General features: G+C 41.6%; 2 protein-coding genes across 3 annotated transcripts in view; one reads left to right on the top strand and one right to left on the bottom strand.

Moving 5' to 3' along the window:
- The window catches only part of stac3 (SH3 and cysteine rich domain 3), a 10,326-nt gene extending 9,101 nt beyond the window's left edge, over positions 1–1,225 (bottom strand). Inside the window, exon 1 of the mRNA XM_063465051.1 lies at positions 1,155–1,225. Coding sequence (XP_063321121.1) covers positions 1,155–1,225 — 71 coding nt within the window. The remainder of the gene's footprint in view (positions 1–1,154) is intronic.
- Positions 30–18,921, top strand: mbd6 (methyl-CpG binding domain protein 6). 2 transcript variants are annotated; one of them, XM_063463914.1, is made up of 13 exons: positions 30–231; positions 1,205–1,422; positions 2,411–2,544; positions 4,289–4,391; positions 4,848–5,028; positions 6,737–9,163; positions 10,513–11,522; positions 12,080–12,188; positions 12,340–12,485; positions 13,818–14,585; positions 14,750–14,802; positions 14,980–15,046; positions 17,187–18,921. In XM_063463914.1, the coding sequence occupies exons 3-13, from the start codon at positions 2,429–2,431 to the stop codon at positions 17,256–17,258; spliced, it is 5,052 nt and encodes a 1,683-aa protein (XP_063319984.1). In that variant the 5' UTR covers positions 30–231; positions 1,205–1,422; positions 2,411–2,428; the 3' UTR covers positions 17,259–18,921. The 2 variants fall into 2 exon arrangements, with proteins under 2 accessions (XP_063319984.1, XP_063319985.1); XM_063463915.1 differs by lacking the exon at positions 30–231 and adding an exon at positions 257–566.

The following is an 18,921-nucleotide window of genomic DNA, read 5'->3' as shown; positions in this document are numbered from 1 at the left end:
GCGTCTAATGCGCATGCTCAACAGTAAAAACTCCATTATTTTTTGCTCGGAATTTGTGAGAAAAAAAAAACAGTGGGCAACTGTGAACTGGGGATTACATGGGCCGTTATGGTTGTCGGAATATACCTGAAAGCTCCACGGTTTAGCAGAAGAGAAAGCAAAGCAACGGCCGGATAGCTGCAGACCGGGAGCGGGACATCCTTCAGTCTTGTCGGGACACTCCACAATCAAGTAAATATCAGTCAGTTAGCTGACTGGCTAGCTAGCCTAGCTGGTTGCAGCGTTAGCTCCGAGATCCCAGGCGCAGTAAAATGAAGCGTTATTGCCCTTTGTTTTTAAGTCGGACTGGCAGACGTTGTATGAATGCTGAGAGCTGAATGCGCACACCGCTACGGGAATTGGATTACACAATGACTTATTTTGCGCGCATTTATTAAAGTATCAGCCGTTTTCAAAACATTATCTGGCTAGCCCGTTTGCTAGCCAGCTAACTCTTGATTCTCCCGCGAGCCAGAAAAGCCAAGACTCCAAAACTTCGCCAACACAGAGCCTGACGCAGAGAAAAGGTTGGTAGGACCTGCTAATATTGACGTTAGCTAACGGATATCAATAAGTAAAGTGTGATGTAGGTATCCGATTTATAAGAGGTTTTTTCACAACGCGGTATTGTGCATGGGTCGTATGTATGTTGTTACTGCAGCTAACGGGCAAGAGTTTTGTATTGGAGTGTTTTGTGCGCCTGACAGCTGTCACGACAACACAGTACAAAGTAGGGTAGCTTGCTAGCTTAGCTGTTAGCCTGGACGCTAGCTGCCGTGTATGAGCCGTGTACTTTGTGGGATGTTTATATCATACTTTACGCTATTTATGATACAAAATTAAGGAAAAAAAAAGGATACTTCAGTTCAGAGCTATATTAATTGCTCTTTCATGTGCCAGCATGTTCGCTTCGGAGTTGGTTGTTGCAGCTGCTTATACTGTCGCTAAACACTGAGTAAACTACGGGCCTAGGCAAACACACCCTTCTACTTCAAAGCAGCCAGAGCTTACTCTGAAGTTCTTCTGGGGAAGACTAATACATCTGATGTAGTCGTTTTTCAAACACGCTTAGATCATATCAGTTACAGAATAGGTTTATTGCACGATATCTTTACCGCGGGGGTCGCTGCCAGATTACATAATCCACCTCCACCTTTCTTTGCAGGCTCTCCACCTTCACCCACATCCCTACTCTGATGTGAACAGAACTAATAAATCTGCAGGAGTCATCCTTTAAGAGAGGGATCTGCCTCATAGCTGAAGAAAGTCGAGGTGTTTGGGCAAGTCAGGTTTTACTGGCAGTGTGCTTCTAACCCACCAGCATGTACACTGGACAGTGGATACTCTAGCCAAAACAGATCCTGGCTTCCCAAAGATGACAAGGTATGCAACTTTCTTTTTGTTTGCCTTGGTATTACTTTTACATTGATAATAAACCAAAAACCTTTCTTTTGCTGTGGCCACTCCCCCTTTTCAACATGTTTACATCACATTCATTCTCTAGGGGCTTGTATTATCTTCATCACAGAAATAAGAAAAGAAACTGCTGGGTACTTTCCCAGAACTTTTTGACACACAGATGACAGCTAAAAAGTAAAGGAAATGATGCTGAATTAGTAGAGTGGAATTAATTTGCAGTGCTTCCCATGTTCATGCTGCTTACTTTAGTTCAGATCTTGGCTGATTTCATCACCACGCATAGGGTACATTTTGTAATGTTTGATATCCGACATCGATATTTGATGTTGTGTAATAAGCTGAATGTGACCTCAACATTAAGCATGCAGGTTGCTTGAAATAAAACATTAATGATCGCAAAATCTTTACTGCAGAAACATTCACCCATCTTTTGTGTGTTTACTTTTTTCAGTGACTGACTCAGGCTTTGTGAACTTCCCTGATATGTGCACAATATACAGTTAAATGAGGAAAGCTCTTTCACAAGAGAAGAGCAAAATTTATTTTAGCATAAGCATGAAAAATTGAACTGTTTTTCCGGTTAGACTCCAACAAGTCCCAGATGAAAGTGGTGGGGATGAGTAAGCATCTGGTTCATGGAGGCTGTAGTATAGACACCCTTGACAACCCGGATAATGTAGAGATAGCAGGATGAGGGGGGAGGATAGATGCCTTGAAACCCAAAATAGATGCTGAGACTAAACATCTGTTTCCCCCCTATTTAGCATTGGATTTTTTTTTTGTGCTTAAGTAAAGTTGTGCAGTAGAGGATGCCACAAGGGTTAAAATTTCCTTAGCAGCAGAGTCCCTGGGTCCACTCTCGACAGGCTGAACTGTTACTACATGATACCTTCATGTTACCCCCCTCCTTATGTTAAAAGACAAGATGTGTTAACACTTCCTGCTTTTCAAGGTGCTGGCAGGCTACAAAATGATGGGAGGCAGTGATACTGTCAGTGGGGACAAGGATGGGGTCCACACCACTGCAATACACGTCCCCATCGGCTGGCAGAGGAGAGTGGAAGGAGGGCAGGTACTCTATGTCAGGTACGTTGGTTCCACACACATGAACTTGCTGATTTTTAATAGTTGGGCAACAGGTTTTGAAAGCACACCACTGAATAATTGTTACATAATGTATTCTTGAAAAATGACAGTACTGGTTTTGCCAACATATTTTGGGGGATGTTACCTGGCAGGATGACTGCAGTTTTGGATTAGTTTTTTGAAGTTTGTTTCTAGCTATAGACAACAAAGAAGACAAGAAAATGTTTTATGCACTTTTAGGCAGTGCAAAGTGAGTAAAATTAAATGTGTTAATGTTCTATTTATTCTGGTGAGCGCTTATTCTGGTTCTATTTATTCTTATTCTGGTGGTTTTAAATACTCATCTTTTCAAGCATACTAGGTCTTTGTGGGGGCTCAAAAGCAACTGACAGATTTAGGCTTTTTATATATATTATGTTGTTTCTACCAAAGAGAAACATATTTTTTTCTTTGTTATCAGTCGTTCACCCTGAAGATCACCTAAAGACTTCTTTGATTTACTGCAGGTGTGCTCCACTCCACACTTGCCCTCTTCTTTTGTTGTGAAAGGATTCCCTTTGCCTTAAAATACTGGGCAGCTGAGGCAGAGAAAAAAGTATTTTCACTTGGATACCAATATTTTTGTTGAACAGTGGTTTGGATCATGCTTGAATTTAGACATAAAATGTGACATTGTAAATATGAAATTTTGTATTACTCATTTTTAGCCGCTGAGTTGGAAAGAAACTTGGCTGAAATTAACTGTTCACTTTAATGTTAGCCACAACCTGCATTACTAACTAGTAACCCATCTAATGCCAGACACCCCAGCCCTGGAGCAAGACTCTGAAACTTTGCTTTTTATTAAATATACCCTGATTGAGACTTAATGATTCACAGGAGCTTATGCTATATGTTGCCAATTCTCCATGGAATATTTTTTAATTATTGGGCCAGTTTGTGCATTTTACAGGTGTAGAAGCACCACAGGAGTGGATTTGTGTCCTTCAGACTCTCGTATGGATCATCAGTGTTTGCAAATTACACTAGTGGTTTCTCTCATTGAACTGGATTGAATCAAACCTTTTTTTTTTATAATTATCTTCTGCACATTTGTACAGTCAGCAGGGAAACTTTTACTCCTTGACTGGGAGTCTCAAGCATGTAGCTCTCTTGCCCTCCTCCATTAGCTCCCTGTGGCTCTAACCAGGAAAAAACCCCACAAACTGCATGAATGTTATGATGGAATTGAAAAATGCACAAGTAGTTTATGTTTATCAGCTGACACCTTACTCCTAGTTTTGCTGAACCTCACTACCAGTGGCTAGTATGGATGTAGACCCATAAATGGCTGGTCTCCCATAAGTTGTTCATGAATGACTTTGTTGATATTAAAGGTTGGCAAACGCTTTCCTAGAATGAACAGTATACATGTCTCTGCTCTGAGAGCTGCAGCTTTAGCTTGAGGCTCAAATTGATTTGGCTCAGCTGCACCATAATGCTGCCTACAAATGATTCTTGAAAGGAAAAGTTCTTTGCTGCAGTGTTCTGTGGCATCTATGCCTTGCGATTATGTGTCACGCTCAATTTTCTTCTGGCCTTGAACAACTCCTGTCATACATCATTGTCCACCCCTTTACACCCTACCCATAGTTGCATTTTTCTGACATTTTGCACTGGCTGGTGTTAGGTTCAGAGCCAGGGCAGAGTTTGTGCTTTAACTGTGTCTCATTGGTTACAGTTTCTCTCTGCCTTCTTCCTGTAGTCCCAGTGGCACTACCCTGTCCAATCTGGAAGAGGTCAAGACCTATCTGATGACTGATGGCACCTGCAAATGTGGCCTCGAGTGTCCTCTCATCATCAACAAGGTGTTGTCAGTCTGTCAGTTTGTTTGTGCTGTTGATTTGTGTATTTCTAGTAAGGTTTGGCAATACACAACAGAGTTTTAGATTCAGTAAGCTCTGTGGTGTTAATCTCACTCTCATTCTTGTGTCACAAATATACTTGTGGACCACAGCTAAGCAGCTGTTGTACATTTTTCCTAGTCGGCATGGAGAATACTTGTAGGAAGCATGTCTAGTTAGATTTGTCTGTTCAAGTAGTCACAACAAATTGATTGAGACACAGATGTCTGCACAGGGCCTCGCTTTCACTCTCTGATAACAAAATTTACGTCATCCTGACCAAAACAGAACCTCACATACTTAAGGGAAGCAAAATATACTGTGTAACAGTTGCATAAAAGTACAGAGAAAATCTATTTACATATTCTCCATAAAGTTTTGTCTGAATTCGTTCTAATCCTCCTTTTTGCTGTTGTGCAGGTTTTCAACTTCACAGTGGGTGTGAAGGTGGAACAGCACAGCCAGCCACTGGGCAAAGCAGAGCAGGACATGACCAAACTCTGTAATCATCGCAGGAAAGTGGTGGCAATGGCTGCCCTGTGTCGGAGTATGCAGGCTTCACAGCTGCCCTTTGCCAGCTTTCATCATCCAGGTAACCAAGGTGAGCAATGACATGCAGTAGGTTTGAGACATGGTACTCATTTATCAGTTTGCTCTTAGATAATATCTAATAAAATAAAAAAACATAAACATTTGAGTGATACTTTTTTTCTTAATTTCTACATATTTCCTTAAAAAGAAAAGCTGAAAATCAGAAAATGCTGAGTTTTAATTTTTCTTTGAATAAAGTCTCTATGGACGATGTTGACAGGTTCCCCTCACAGCCTTTAATGTTGACAGTGTTGTGTACACAGCAGTAACATCAGGTAAAGGACTTTGCACACATTTCTACGTGAGAATACACGATCAGTATTACCATGATCGTAGAACCAATTAAAGATGAAATTTCATTTATGAAATTAAGAGGCTGTTGTTAATAAAGTGTCTTCAAGTCAGCCTTCAAATCCAGTTCCTTTTACCTCACCACTCTACTCTCTTGCACTCTGTTTCGATTAGTAGAATATCAGAGAAACTCTAACAGAATCCACAATGTTTCGATGCAATTTATTACACTTTAAGCCACAGCCTTACACACATGAATTTGCATCCATATTATGGATCACATGTGTTTGACTGTGAGATGCATGTGGGAGTGGGTTTGGCCATCTGCATGAGTAGCCAGTGACTGCCGGAAATCCTGTGGGAGCTGGTGGGTGTGGTTTGAAAGGAAATTTGTTTCTTGTAGATCTGCATTTGTGTTGTTGAATGCAGCAGCTGTCAGCCACACAGAATTCAAACTGCTGTAGTATTGATGTCCTTTCACCCTAAGAGCAGAAGAGATTCAGGAAAACGATGATTTCCAGTTCTGGCGTGCTTTGTTTCCTCCACTTTATTGTATCTTATTTCCACCCAAAAACTGTTTGTATTTTGGTAAAAATCAGTGTTGAGACACAACTCTCTTCAATTCTGCTAAAAATTTGGGTAAAATAGGAATTATTTGAATGGGCAGAGCTGCTCTGACTCAAGTCATGTGAACTGGATATTTTAGTATGGTGTTATTAGTGTTAACACTCCTTGTATACACGACAAGTCAGAGAAAATCACATGGGGTGGTGAGGAGCAACTGTTGAACCAGGCCTTTCCTATGCACTCTGTGCAGTTATATTCCTTCATTAATGCACATCTGTGCATAATTCTTTCATTTTGGTTGGTTAGATAACTGCTCGCTTTTCTCTAGATTATTATTAATTTTAATTGGTTTTGGCATATTTTTGTATTGCAGAGCTTGGCCTCCATTCTGATTATTCAGCAACCATTGGATAACAAAAGTAAAAGGTTCTTCTGCACATATTAGTTATAATTTCAACGTTTGATTTTTAGAAAAAAAACAAAAACAAATTTCACACCATTTACCTCAGTTACTAAAAATTGGTTGTTTAAATGCTTTTTACAGCCTTTAGCACACAAATGTATCGAAAAACCTAAATAAATTTCACAATACTTTTTTAAGCAATTAAATTGCACAAAATTGACAGATGTAAAAATTTTACGAATTAAAAGTCATGCAAATTTTTTATTAAATTTTTTTTTGTCAGACTGTTCAATAAACATTCCTTAAAAATGAATTTTCTGGCAATTATATCACAGTTCAGACATTAAAGGGACAAGAAATTATGGCAGACTTGTCTTTCACAATAATTACTCTGTAAACCATTTAGCGGTCTCGGGAAAATGGAGTAACAAGCTGTATTTTTTGTTCCCACTTCCAGAGATGAGCAATCGGGTGGACGGTCGTGATACAAAGGGCGAATCCACAGAGCGTGAAGAAGAGGACCGTGGCATTTTCTGTCCCAAACTCCATCCAGTCCCAGCTCGACCCCAGAACAACCTTCACCCAAACCCCTGCACCAGTCCTAAATCCTCTCACCATTTTATTTATCCTTACAATGGCTCCTCCTCTGTCCTTCACCCAGCCACAAACTCTCACTATCCACTAGATGCCTTGAGAAGACTTCACCATCCTGCTTTCTCAGCATCTTCCAGTTCTTCCTCCAGCTCATTTCCAGCGTACAGCACCCCCCAGAGGTCACCCCGTACTCCCACTCCTCAAAGCAACAGTCAAGGTCAAAGAACACCTAAAACCCCAGAGACTCCTGTTTCTCCTCGGCTTGGACCCCTCTCTTCACCTCCCCCCTCGTCCCCTGTTACCCTTGGTGGAGGAGGAAGAGGAACACAGACTCACTCTCATCATCCTCATGTTGTAATTGTGGGAGGTTCTATCCCACCCTCCCTCTCTCCCTCTGTCCATAACATGTCTATGTCTCCACACCAGCGCTCCTGCCACCCATCAGCTTCTCCATCCTCTCTGTCTGAGCAGGGAGGAGGCTTACCAGCAGCAGGAGGAACGCTGATGGGAAATAACTTGCCTCAGAGGAGGAAATCCACCTCTTCCTCTCCACACTCCCCACTTCCCAGTGGCTCCCCAAACCCCAGCCCCCAGCTTCCCAAATACAAGCTGGAAGACATCTTGGAGCAGTTCAAGAACTCAGGCAATAGCAGCACTAATAATCACCACCTCCTAAACCCTAATAATCCCTCCTTACTGACCAACCAAAGCAGTAGTATCCCTCATGGTCTTTCCTCAAAGCCCTCAAAGACTCCAACCTCCACTGCAGGATCACAAGTGTTTGGGTTGAACTCTGCAGGGCCCTCTAGTTTACCTCTGGGGCCATATCTGAACCACCACCATAGCCATCAGGGCAAGCTGCCACATCCAGCTTCTTTCCCTGCAAGTAGCCTCCTCTCTGCAGCTGCCAAGGCTCAGCTGGCTAACCAGATAACCCAGGGCCAGAGCTCAAATGTGGCCAGCAATGCAGTGAGCTTGGCCTCTTCTCTGGAGGTCCTGAAAGAGGCACAGCAGCAACAGGCATCAAAGGTAACAAACAGCACTTTACATAACAGCCACTCTCCCTCCTCCATTGCTTCTTCTAGGCTTCCCCATCCCTCCCTTGCAGCAGCCTCCACTGTTTTCTTTCCTCCATCCCACTCTCTGGTCCAGTCCCTGGCTTCCTCCTCGTCCCATCTGCCACAATCAGCAGAGCGTAACACATCGTATAGGAAGCGGCAACGTCGATCTCCCACAGTCCTCAGCATGCTAACAGACACCAAGCAGCTCTGTAATGGGCTGCGGAAGACCCCACCAGAAGATGCTGTTTCTGCTACAGTTATCAATCTTTCCTCCTCGTCCACTTCATTCCCCTCCTCCTCCTCGCATTCTTCCTCTACCTCAGCTGTGCAGAATCAGAATGCCATCATGTTGGATAACCATCATCAACTCCTCTCTGGGCAGATGCCCAGGTTCCCTGCTCCTCGACAGACGGCACAGCTTTCCAGGCCTCTGCGCCCAAATGAGGCCCTGGACTTCACTACAGGACCGACACCCACAGCCACCCCTCTTGGCTTGGATCCTCCAACCCAGCCTTTGTCTGCCCTGTTACACCTGCTCAGTTTGCAGAATGCGCAGGCCACAGTCTCAGCATCCAGCTCTGCCTTAGCTCAGTCTGGATCTGTGTCTGTTGAAGGAGGTGGACACACTAATAAACAGAGCCCCAAGCAGTCACCTTCATCTCCAACCCATCAGTCTAATGTCAGGGACTCACCGACTCGGTCACCTTGCCGAACAGATAACACTAATTCTCCCCCATTGAGTCCACAGCCACTTTCTCCTCCTCCCCCCTCCTCTCAGTTCACATCAGCGCAGTCTCATCTTCATCGTCAGTCCACTAAGTCAACTCCTCTTCAAAAAGATTCTTCGTGCACAGTGTTACCAAACTCAGATTTCCACAACAGCAGCAGCCCATCTCAGCAGACACCCCCATCTCCCTTTGGCAAGCATCAACAAACCGATAATCACATTCCTTCAGTAGATCCTGCTTCCCAGTCATCTTTACAGGTTGCCTCACCTCAGGGCACTGTGACAAGAGAGATTGTTAGTAAGAACGAACCTACGTCAGTGGACCTTAGTCATCCTCAAGGCAGTGTTCCTGTAGGGGTATCCACTTCCCCAAAGCCTCTAGATCTTAGCAACCACGTCCTGGCCATTCTCGCAGCATCTTCTAATGTTCCCCAAGGGGAGGGCAACTCTTCCAGCCATACCTCTGATGTTGAGACGTCTTCCCCAGGAAATCAAACTGCAGGTGAGGATGTTATTCATGGTTTTAGTTTTACAAGTACAGCCTAAACTTATAATTTTTATTGAATTAATTTGGTTGTCTACACATATAGACATCAGATTTGTTTTTGTCATTCTTATTTTTAATGTGAGTTGTGTTTGTAGCTGAATTCCCCCTTTAAATGGGCTTTATAGATTATTCTACACAAGATAATAAATACACAAATAAGGGAACATCACAGTAAAACATGCCGGTTAAACTTCAGGGATATCAATCTGTCCAGTTAAGAAGTGGCAACCATTGTGAAAAGAAAATGGCACCAGTGGCAGGTCTGCCAGTTGTAGTGTTCTCTGGTGGTCCTGCTAAAGGATGGTAGGGACCCCATGCTTTTAGAGTCTCTTTCTGACAGTCTGTGGGGCACTGGACTTGGTCCTTTTGTTCCTCCCTCGGTTTATGCTGTCTAACTGGACAGATTGATATCCCTAAATTTTAACTGCTTGGTTATACTGTGATAAACAAATGGTTCCTTATTTTTTTGAGCAATATATGTCAAGAACAAGGGGTGCATTATTTTTTTTCTTGTTGCTCTGAATCAGAGTGATAACTGATAGAGGTGGGAATCACCATACATCCCACAATACGATATTATCACAATACTTAACGCACGATACGATATTATTGCAATTTTTAAAAATATTTTGCGATATTCAGATTCTGTACATAAAGGTAAACTTTATCAATATTCATTTTATCTAATAACAAAGTCTCACACTCAGTCTTTCTCTCATTTCAGTCAGTTTTATTGTTGACAAACTGAACGGTTTGTATTACAGTCTAGTCCAACTTAACTGAATGCAACCATCTGGTACAATTATAGCTATTCTGAACTATGCAATTTGTGAAAACTATGCAGCCCCTTCAGCAACTGAGGAATTTGAAAGTAAATTAAAACAAAATATAATTTTACATTAAATAAAAAAGTTTTAAACTTAATTAAAATAAAACATGTCTTAAATTAAAATAAGTAAACTGTCATGTTTATTGCTGCCATAAAAAAAGTTAAACACATTTGGACAGTGAAGGAATGTCAGGATTCTTGCTCAGAAAAAGGAGCTGATCAACATGCTCTGAAGTCAGAGCATGTTCTAGTCCACAAAAACTTTTTTTGTAACAAAATATCCATTTCTGCTGTCCCTGTATCAATACATTATTAGCAAACAAAATATCACGATACTACACAGTATCGATTTTTTTCCCCCACCCCTAATAACTGATATAACTGATGCATATCATCCAGCACGAGATCCATATAAAAATGTGTTGAATGATTAGTCACTTTAAACAGATTTAAATAATTGCTGTTTTTCCCACAGGGATGGAGGAGTCTGAATTTGGGGACCCAAAGATCTCCACATTGACCAAACCTCCAGCCACCAGTCCCGGGCTCACTAGCTCCTCTCGTCAAGGAGAGAATCACAGTCCTCCTAACCCTTCAGCTGTAGGTGACTCAGCCACTCCTTTAAGTCTGGCAGAGGCCTTTCCCTTCATGAACCAAGAGCAGCTGCTCCAGCTGCTGTCGTCTACAGGAGGAGTACCATCTGTCCTGGACCCCACAGTCCTGGCTTCATTGCCCCTAGGGGGCCTTTGGTTGGGAGGACAACATGCACAAGTACCTCCTGCCAGTGTTGCACCGCAGCCACCACATAATCTGTCAGACCAGCAGTCAGAGCAGCAACAGCAGCAGTTACTGATAACACAGCAAGAAGATGCACAGCAGCAAAACCAAGACCAACAACAAAAGCAACTGCAGATTAACAACAATCATCTGTTTCCCTTGTTGCCCCTGTTGAGTGGTGCCCAAGGGGAGTTCCCTCTGAACCTTTTAGGGCTGCTGAATCCACTTCCAGCCCCAGCGTCAGCCCCTTCTGCAGTGCAGGAGGCTGATTTGACAGAAAAACCCAACCTTCACGCTCTGCTAATGGCCTCGTTGTTGCAACAGCAGGCTTCCTTGTTACCTCTATCTGCGCTGGGCCAGTTGAGCCAGGTCAGCTTGGAAGTTCCTATCCAGCAGTCACAGCAGATCTCTACTACATTGGAGGGCCTCAGTCTGGATAAGACCTCTGGCCTGCTGGACCCATCAACCCTAACTGGGCCAGGGCTCTTGGAGGTCACTCAGGGCCTCCTCCCTATTCCTGCAGGAGCTGAAGGCTCTATCCAAGCCCTTCAGTCTCTACTCATTCCCGCCACTCTTCCTCCTCCCTCTGCAGCCTTCCTGCCCCTCAGCCCTGCCTTGCTCACTGCTGCCCTGAGCTCTGCTGAGCTCCACCCGCCTCCCAATACCCAATTAGCTCCTGTACAGCAAACCCAACATACCCAACCTCAGGTACGCTCCCGATTTCCTATAGCTCTTTCCTCTGAGGTCATCCTAGTTTCCCTTGGAAAAACTAAACTCATTTCCTTAACTCCTCCATTGTTTTTTACTGCATTAGTTTCCCAAATTTCTTTCCTTTTTTGCTACCCTGCTTTATAATAAAACCCTCACACTTTACAGTTGGTTTGGTTACAGTCTTTCTGTTTTAATGTACCCATTGGCATGTGGCATGAATTGATAGTTTTTCATCCTATTTATAGTTCAAATATATGAACATAGAAAAAACACTCAACAGTAACTAAAAGAAGAAACACAATAATAATAATAATAATAATGATAATAATGATGATGATGATAATGTGTGAGGAGTGGGAGGTGTTCTTTTCAGCCTTTGCAAAAATGCAATGTCTGCATTCTCCAAAACTTTTCTTGTTTAGTTTTTTTTTTTATACTGAAATACTAAGTTAATATATGTGAAAAATTTATTTATGCCTCCTGGTTTTTTCAGCCATAATTTATTTATTTTATAATTCATTGTCTGAAACCCCAAACCTTTATATTCACTTCAGGTACCCACAGATGCTGGTGTTGACACGCTCATACCCGTATCTCTTCAAAGCAAGGACAACCCCATCCTCCAACAGTTACTCCCCACCTTGCTGAACCCTGCTATATTAGGTGAGTTCGCACACACCCTGTGTTATACGTCTTTCTCATTGTTTTAGGAATAAATATTATTTGCCTTTCAGTATTAAACTTTAAACTCTGCAGGGACTCTGTAGCAGTATTTTTTTATACACTGTGTATTAGTGTATTTTTTGCTTTATAGGAGATCTTCCTGGCCTCACAGGCCTCCATAACATTGTGGGGATTGGAGCAGGTTCCATTCTCCTACCACCAGTCCAGGCCTCTGCTTTGGGGATGCCACTGCTACAGGGCCATGATGGAGCAATCAACTTACTCAACAACATACAGGTACATACCTAGCATGAAGTCTGGAGAACACAGCATTTTTATCCTTTCTTTGCTGTACATACTAGTGTAAAGGATTTGCAGTTTTCCATAATAACCTTCCTCTAGCTGCAAACACCATGTTGCATTTGTTAATAAAATCCTAAGTGGGTGAATGTGAATGCATATGTGCTACACAAAATAATGTGCCACAATTTGAGAAATGGTGTTTCCTAGATTCACTAAAAAAAGTTGTTTTTTTCATCAGTGAACTATGGTGTCCAAAAAGTTAAGATACTAACTTTTTTTCTGGGACAACTGTAATGTTTCAGTTATAGCAGCTGCAACATCTGTGTCATAAAGCTTCACTTTTGAGGATTGTGTTGTTTTCTATAAAATTTGAGTTCTTCTCATATTGTATCAATACTTTACAGATGTTATCATTTATTTAAAAAAAGCCCTGTTGTGTTTTGATCTGGAAGCGTGTAAAAATTGTTTTTTTTGTAAGTGAAAAATTAAATCCACGTTCAGACAAGTGTTTAAATATTAGGTCTAAACTCAGACCCCGCTGTATCCAGGACTTATTCCCATGAAAGAAAAACAAGGCAACAGCGTTCGATCGATTACTTGCGCAAGGGAGGCCTTTGGTCAAGAACCAGCTCTTGGAGCTCACGCTCCTAACCTGTCTCCAGCCCAAAGTCCTTCAAAGAGCAGCTTCCCTCGCAGCTATTTATTGACAAACTGTTACAGTTCACACAATAGTTTACAACACGTACCTCCCCTCTTAACCCCCCTTGGTTACAAAGACGAGGCAGTGTGTGTGTGTGTGTGTGTGTGTGTGTGTGTGTGTGTGTGTGTGTGTGTGTGTGTGTGTGTGTGTGTGTGTGTGTGTGTGTGTGTGTGTGTGTGTGTGTGTGTGTGTGTGTGTGTGAGAGAGACCTCCTGCTGGGCAGGAAGCTTACATCAAACAGACCTTCCAGATAGGATGTGTCTGTAATCAAACCTACAGCCCCTCACCCAAAAACTCAAGAATCTGGGGAGGGGGACTGTGGAATTGCTTTACAATGTAGAAATGGATGGTAAGCATAAAAATGACAAACATTTAACAATTCACTCTAACAACATTATACTCACTGAATTCAGTATCATCAGATGTTGGAAGATTCAGATTTGTTTTTCCTCCAGGATGCTTTAAGAAAATCTAAAGACAATTTAAAGTTGAATGTTCATATATAAATGGAGGATTATATAATTTTAGGCAATTTTGCAACAAAGAGAAAGCACATTTTTAATTCTCTAATACTTTCTGGATCTTTGAAAGTTACTTAACATATCTTTTTCTTTTTGCTCCTCCAGCTGAACCTTGCGCCAGCCTCAGAAGGAGAGAAGCCAGTATCCTTGCAGGAAGCGCAAAGCCCTGCCCCACAGGAAGACATACCAGCCAGTCAAATCACTCCTGAAGTGATCCCAAGTCCTGTTCCAGCTCTAGCTCCAGCTCCTGCCCAAGAATCCACTCCAGCCTCTCAGCGAGGATCTGAGGGCAGATCTGTCATTGATCCTTATACTTCTTTCATGGACACGATTTATACCTCTTTTCTTCAAGTCAGTGCTAAAGAGCAGGAAGATGGGGCCCATTTGGGGCCATCTGACCCCACTTCACCCTTCTGTGCCTTACCTCCAGTTTCTTTTCCTGTGGAGCACCATACACCGTCCACGACTGTCCCAACTCTACCACAGGCAAGTGCCCCAGTTTCCCTTAGCCCACGGCGGGCTTGTTCCCTACGCAACCCAGACTTATCCCGACTTAGTCTGGAAGCAGCAGCCCATTCTCCAGCCCAAGGGACACCCAAACCCACTGAAGATGGGTCTGTGTCCCCCTTACAAAGGAAACCAGTTATGGTAGAGGGACATACTCACCCAGAACCTCCTCTTCCACCTATATACTTGGAGGAGGCCAAGACAGACTGTGCTGGGCCTGCTGCATCTATGTGCCCTTATGTAGATCCAGGTGTGGATAGGCAGGGGCATCTTCCCCAAGTAGGGTATCTCAGTCCTGGGGATGGATGCAATAGTAGGCCCACTGAAGAGACAACTGGGACATTGCTGCACTCTGAACAGGGAATGGTGAGTGCCCGAGTCTTCTGTTTCCTTTATACTCAAAGGCAAAAATGTGGACTTTAACAATGGTTGGTTATAGACTTTTGATGAATTTAAGTAGCTGAAATTTAAAACAATGATGCATGATTTAATCATAATAACCTTGTAACATGATTTCTGGTTACACAAAGGACCAAGCAGGAGCAGCGGCTGGAGCCAGAAGAGGAAGGAAAAGGAAACAAACGTAAGATTCCTTTTAAGATGGTTAATTTCTCAGTTGTACTCGATATAGAAAGTTGCCTGGATAATTCAATTTCCAGTAAAAATCAGAGTGTCTCCCACATGCAGTTCTATAATAACTGTCCTGTCAGGTGTATTTGGCATACAGTAGTGCATACTAATGCGTTTCTTACTTTATCAGGCTTCAGAATGTGTTAGAAGACTTCAGAGACGTGGATGCTACAGCACTAGAGGAAACCAAGGCTACAGTAAGACTTGTCTCCCTCTCGATGACTTATGGATTTATTGTTCTTTAGCAGAAGGGCTGGTTGTTGTTTACCTCTCGCCAGTTTTATTCAAATGTTCTTAGTCAGACTCTTTGCAGTCTTAAAGAAGGGCCTTGTTTTCCCCCAGCTGTTGGTATTTGCTGTTGTTACTTTTCCATAGTTTGGCATGTTTTAAATGACTATATGTGACTTGCATGTTAACACACTTTGAGGTTAACATGCATGGCTTCTGGTGAAAATCCATCAACAGCTGTTGAGTTGGCAGCACTGAGACATGTACTTGTTAAAACAGTCTGTAGGGAAACCTGAAACCGGGTAACAAGTGGGTCCAGAGGCCTAATCAGACCCAAGTATCAACAAGCTCTTATATTTTTATTTCTTCTCTGAGTACTGCAGAAAAAAGTAATAGATTTCCTGTTTATTGATCCTATCTTAGACATTTGATCTCACAAACTGATCTACACGAAGATTAAGTCATTTACTTTGAAGTGAGATTTGACTTCAATAGAGTTGATGGTGACAGTGCTCATTGCCACACATCATTTGTATGTAAGGCTGGAAACAAACAATCTTTCGACACCTCGAATAAAACTTAATTATACACTATGTCTTTCCTTGCCTAAAGTCTGTATACTGTGGAATAGGCACTCAAAACCACACAGAAGAAATGGCATAAAAGTAAATCATGTATTCAGTTTTGTTTTGTTAGGTGAAGAATGGAAGAGAGGTGCTATAATATGAGTGAATACAAAATGTAATAAAGTAACACTATATAATGAGTAAAGAACCATTGATCGATAAGCATTCATCACAGAGTCATGGTACCTAGCGCTGTTCGATATAACAATATATCGGATGACGATATAAAAATCCTTCATATTACGCTATCTTTTGTTTCGTGGTGTTGCAAAATAAACTGTTTACGGCAATATTTTTTTCATCGTTTTGATGGTCACTGTAGTGGCTATATTAATTTTGTCAAGTTCTCTCTTTCTCTTATATTTAATATAACCACACTACGGACAGACAGGCAACTGTTTTTATGCGAAAACCATCGCGTGGCTCCGCCGTCCACTTTATTTTCCACATAAACCTTTCACAATAAAGCTCAAGATCCTGTTGAGACTTTTCAATATAAACTGAATCATGTGAAAGAGTATGCAAAGTGTTTACGGATGAGAAGCAACAAAGAGCCGTCAGGTGCTAAAAAATAAACCTTGGACTCAAACGTTAGAACAGGCTTTTCCCCGCAGCACACTGTGTAATAAATACTCACAAAGAAAATGGCGGCTGTTACAACTTATGTCTAAAAATGTATAGTTTCATGCATTGGTTCAAACATTTGACTCCAGGTACACGACGCCCAGCTAAAAACACTTTACGTAAGTCGAGCTGCCCGAGATTCATAGAATTTACAGAAAATGTTAATTTTTTGTGATTTATATCGTTGTCGGAACGATAGATGTCTTAAATCGGGATATGAGATTTTGGTCATATCGCACAGCCCTAATGGTACCGTTAAAATCCTTTGACTCCTCTCAAAGCTGCTAGCATGGGTGTAAAGAACAGTGAAGCTAATATAATGCTATTTGACGTCTTCATAGCATCAGATAGGTGGTGTGCAGTGAATCCAAGTATTTTAATTTTTTCATCCTTGAAGTGTAGAAATACCACATTAATGACAATGCGGCACAAGAAATGCCACTAACAACCAGCATTTAAGAAAAATATTCAACACTCTTGGGTGTTAGGGCCTTTCAATGATATCACATTATGTCATATAATATCAGATAATATAATGTCATGTTCTTCATTAACTGATTGAGTTGTTGATAACTGTAGAAACTGAAACTTTGATTTTTTTTTTCTGAATATTTGTAAAAAGAGAGCTCTTAAAGTTGTGATTTTCCAACAACAAGACATGAGGGGGGCTTGGGTTGTGCAAGCTTGATGTGCAGGATTCAGTGTAAAGGATTTGCTGAAGGGAGCAGTTTCTGTTTGGTGCTGTGAGTCTTCTCAATGATTGTGCAGTTCTGACTGCAGTGCAAAGTCATTCCACCACTGGCAGCTGCAAAGATATGAGCCTGATGTGACTCTTCTCTCACACTCTCTCTCGTTCCAGACAGCACTGCTGAAGCCTGAGAGGTCAGTGCGCGGCAGGCGGCGACGAGGCGCCAGGTCTCAAAGGCAGTGATTGGTGGAGGGTGCCATCATTCAGAGCTGTTCACCAATGAAAGGCAACCAGATGCCTCTGTATACCCCTCCATTTCTCCAACCTCATCACTACTGTTTTAGACCTTAAAAAAAATCAACTGCACTAATATGATGCTGTCATGTCAACCATTGTTATGGCAACCACTATGAACAGATAGGAGAAAGATCTAGTCTGAGTTTATTTCAAAAGGCGAAAAACATGAAGAGAGATTTTGTGGATACTTTTTTCACTTGTGTTTTCTCTTAGGTCACAAAATAATGGTTGCGTTACATTGTGAACAATGATCTGTCAATTAGATTGGTGTTAGAATTATATTAATGAGAAAACATGAAAATAACAAACGAGTAATGTTTTCTTCTCATCAGTGTGTTACTGTGAGTCAGGACGAAGCCCATCTACTTGAACGATGCTCTCTGTTGAAAGTGTGTCTGTACACGTGTGGATGAGTGTGTCCTTTTTTGTGTTTGTTTGTGTGTGTGTGTATGTGTTGGACAACAGTGCTGTTGCTGAGCCCCCCACTGTCAGGCCGTTTTTCATTTCAGTGAGACTGTCTTTTTAGTAAGATGAACGTCTCTTTGTGCTTGTATTTTAGAGAAATGTTCCAGGTTTTCAGAAGGTGCTGAAAGAGACTACAAGAAGGAAAAAAACTTGACTTTTTTTTTTTCTAAGTATGATATAACCTTTATGTGGGATAAACCAAGGAACTAGTGTGGTTTACTCAATCAGGTTTCTTAGGTAGTTTATATCAGTGGCTGATTACAAACAGGAAAGTTTTTCATTGAATATAATTTCACATATCATGTGAGATGTATTGGTCTGTTAAACCAACAGAAAATGTTAATTTGAAGTTGTTTTGTACAACCTTGAATCATGTTGCAATGCTCCAGGGTTCCCAGTGACTCTAACCATACTGATGTTTGTAAAAATTGCAAAACCGGCAACAAATCTAGTGCAACTCATGAAACTCACGAGTGCCGTTTGTCATAATTTGGCAACCCATTTATATTTCAGTGCTGTGTTACTTGACGCTGTGAAGAATTACATGTAGCTCTGGTGACTTACATGGGATGAGACCCAGCCAAGAGATAAGTCAATTTAAAAAAAAAAAAAAAAAAAATACAATAAAGAGGCTTAATTTTGAAGTTAAACAGGAACCAGGTGTTTACAGAAAGTACTGTATGTCCTTTGATTGGATGAATGGATGGCTGGAATACTTACAACACAGAGAGCGATAATGTCTTATGTGGATCTGTTGAGTCCGTGTGTTACTGTGGATTTGGAGTGATATCCTTGCTCTGTCTCCCCCGTCACTGTTTGAGCTCTCCTCCACACACTGCCCTGCCCCTGAGAGTACTGGCATCTCTAGCTGTATTTAAAATAAAATAACAAAAAAAAAGAATAAAGAAAAGTGAAAAAGAAAGCAGATTATGCAATTTCTACACTTGGAGATTTGTACATATGTACAGTTAATGTGTTTTATTTTGATTTTATATTGTTAGAGAAAGATGAGAGAAAACAATGAATTGTGAATTTTTTCTGGGAATTGTAATTAAGTATTTTTCTCATTCTACCCCTTGCTTTCAATACTTATGTTTAAAAAAAAAGACGATTAAATTGTGGACTGTAGCTTTCTTTTTTTATA

Source organism: Pelmatolapia mariae, linkage group LG20 (assembly GCF_036321145.2).
Source record: "Pelmatolapia mariae isolate MD_Pm_ZW linkage group LG20, Pm_UMD_F_2, whole genome shotgun sequence".
In the NCBI taxonomy this organism is placed as follows: Eukaryota; Metazoa; Chordata; class Actinopteri; order Cichliformes; family Cichlidae; genus Pelmatolapia; species Pelmatolapia mariae.
Note: the sequence above shows the minus strand (reverse complement) of the source record. Positions and strands in the feature narration are given on the sequence as shown.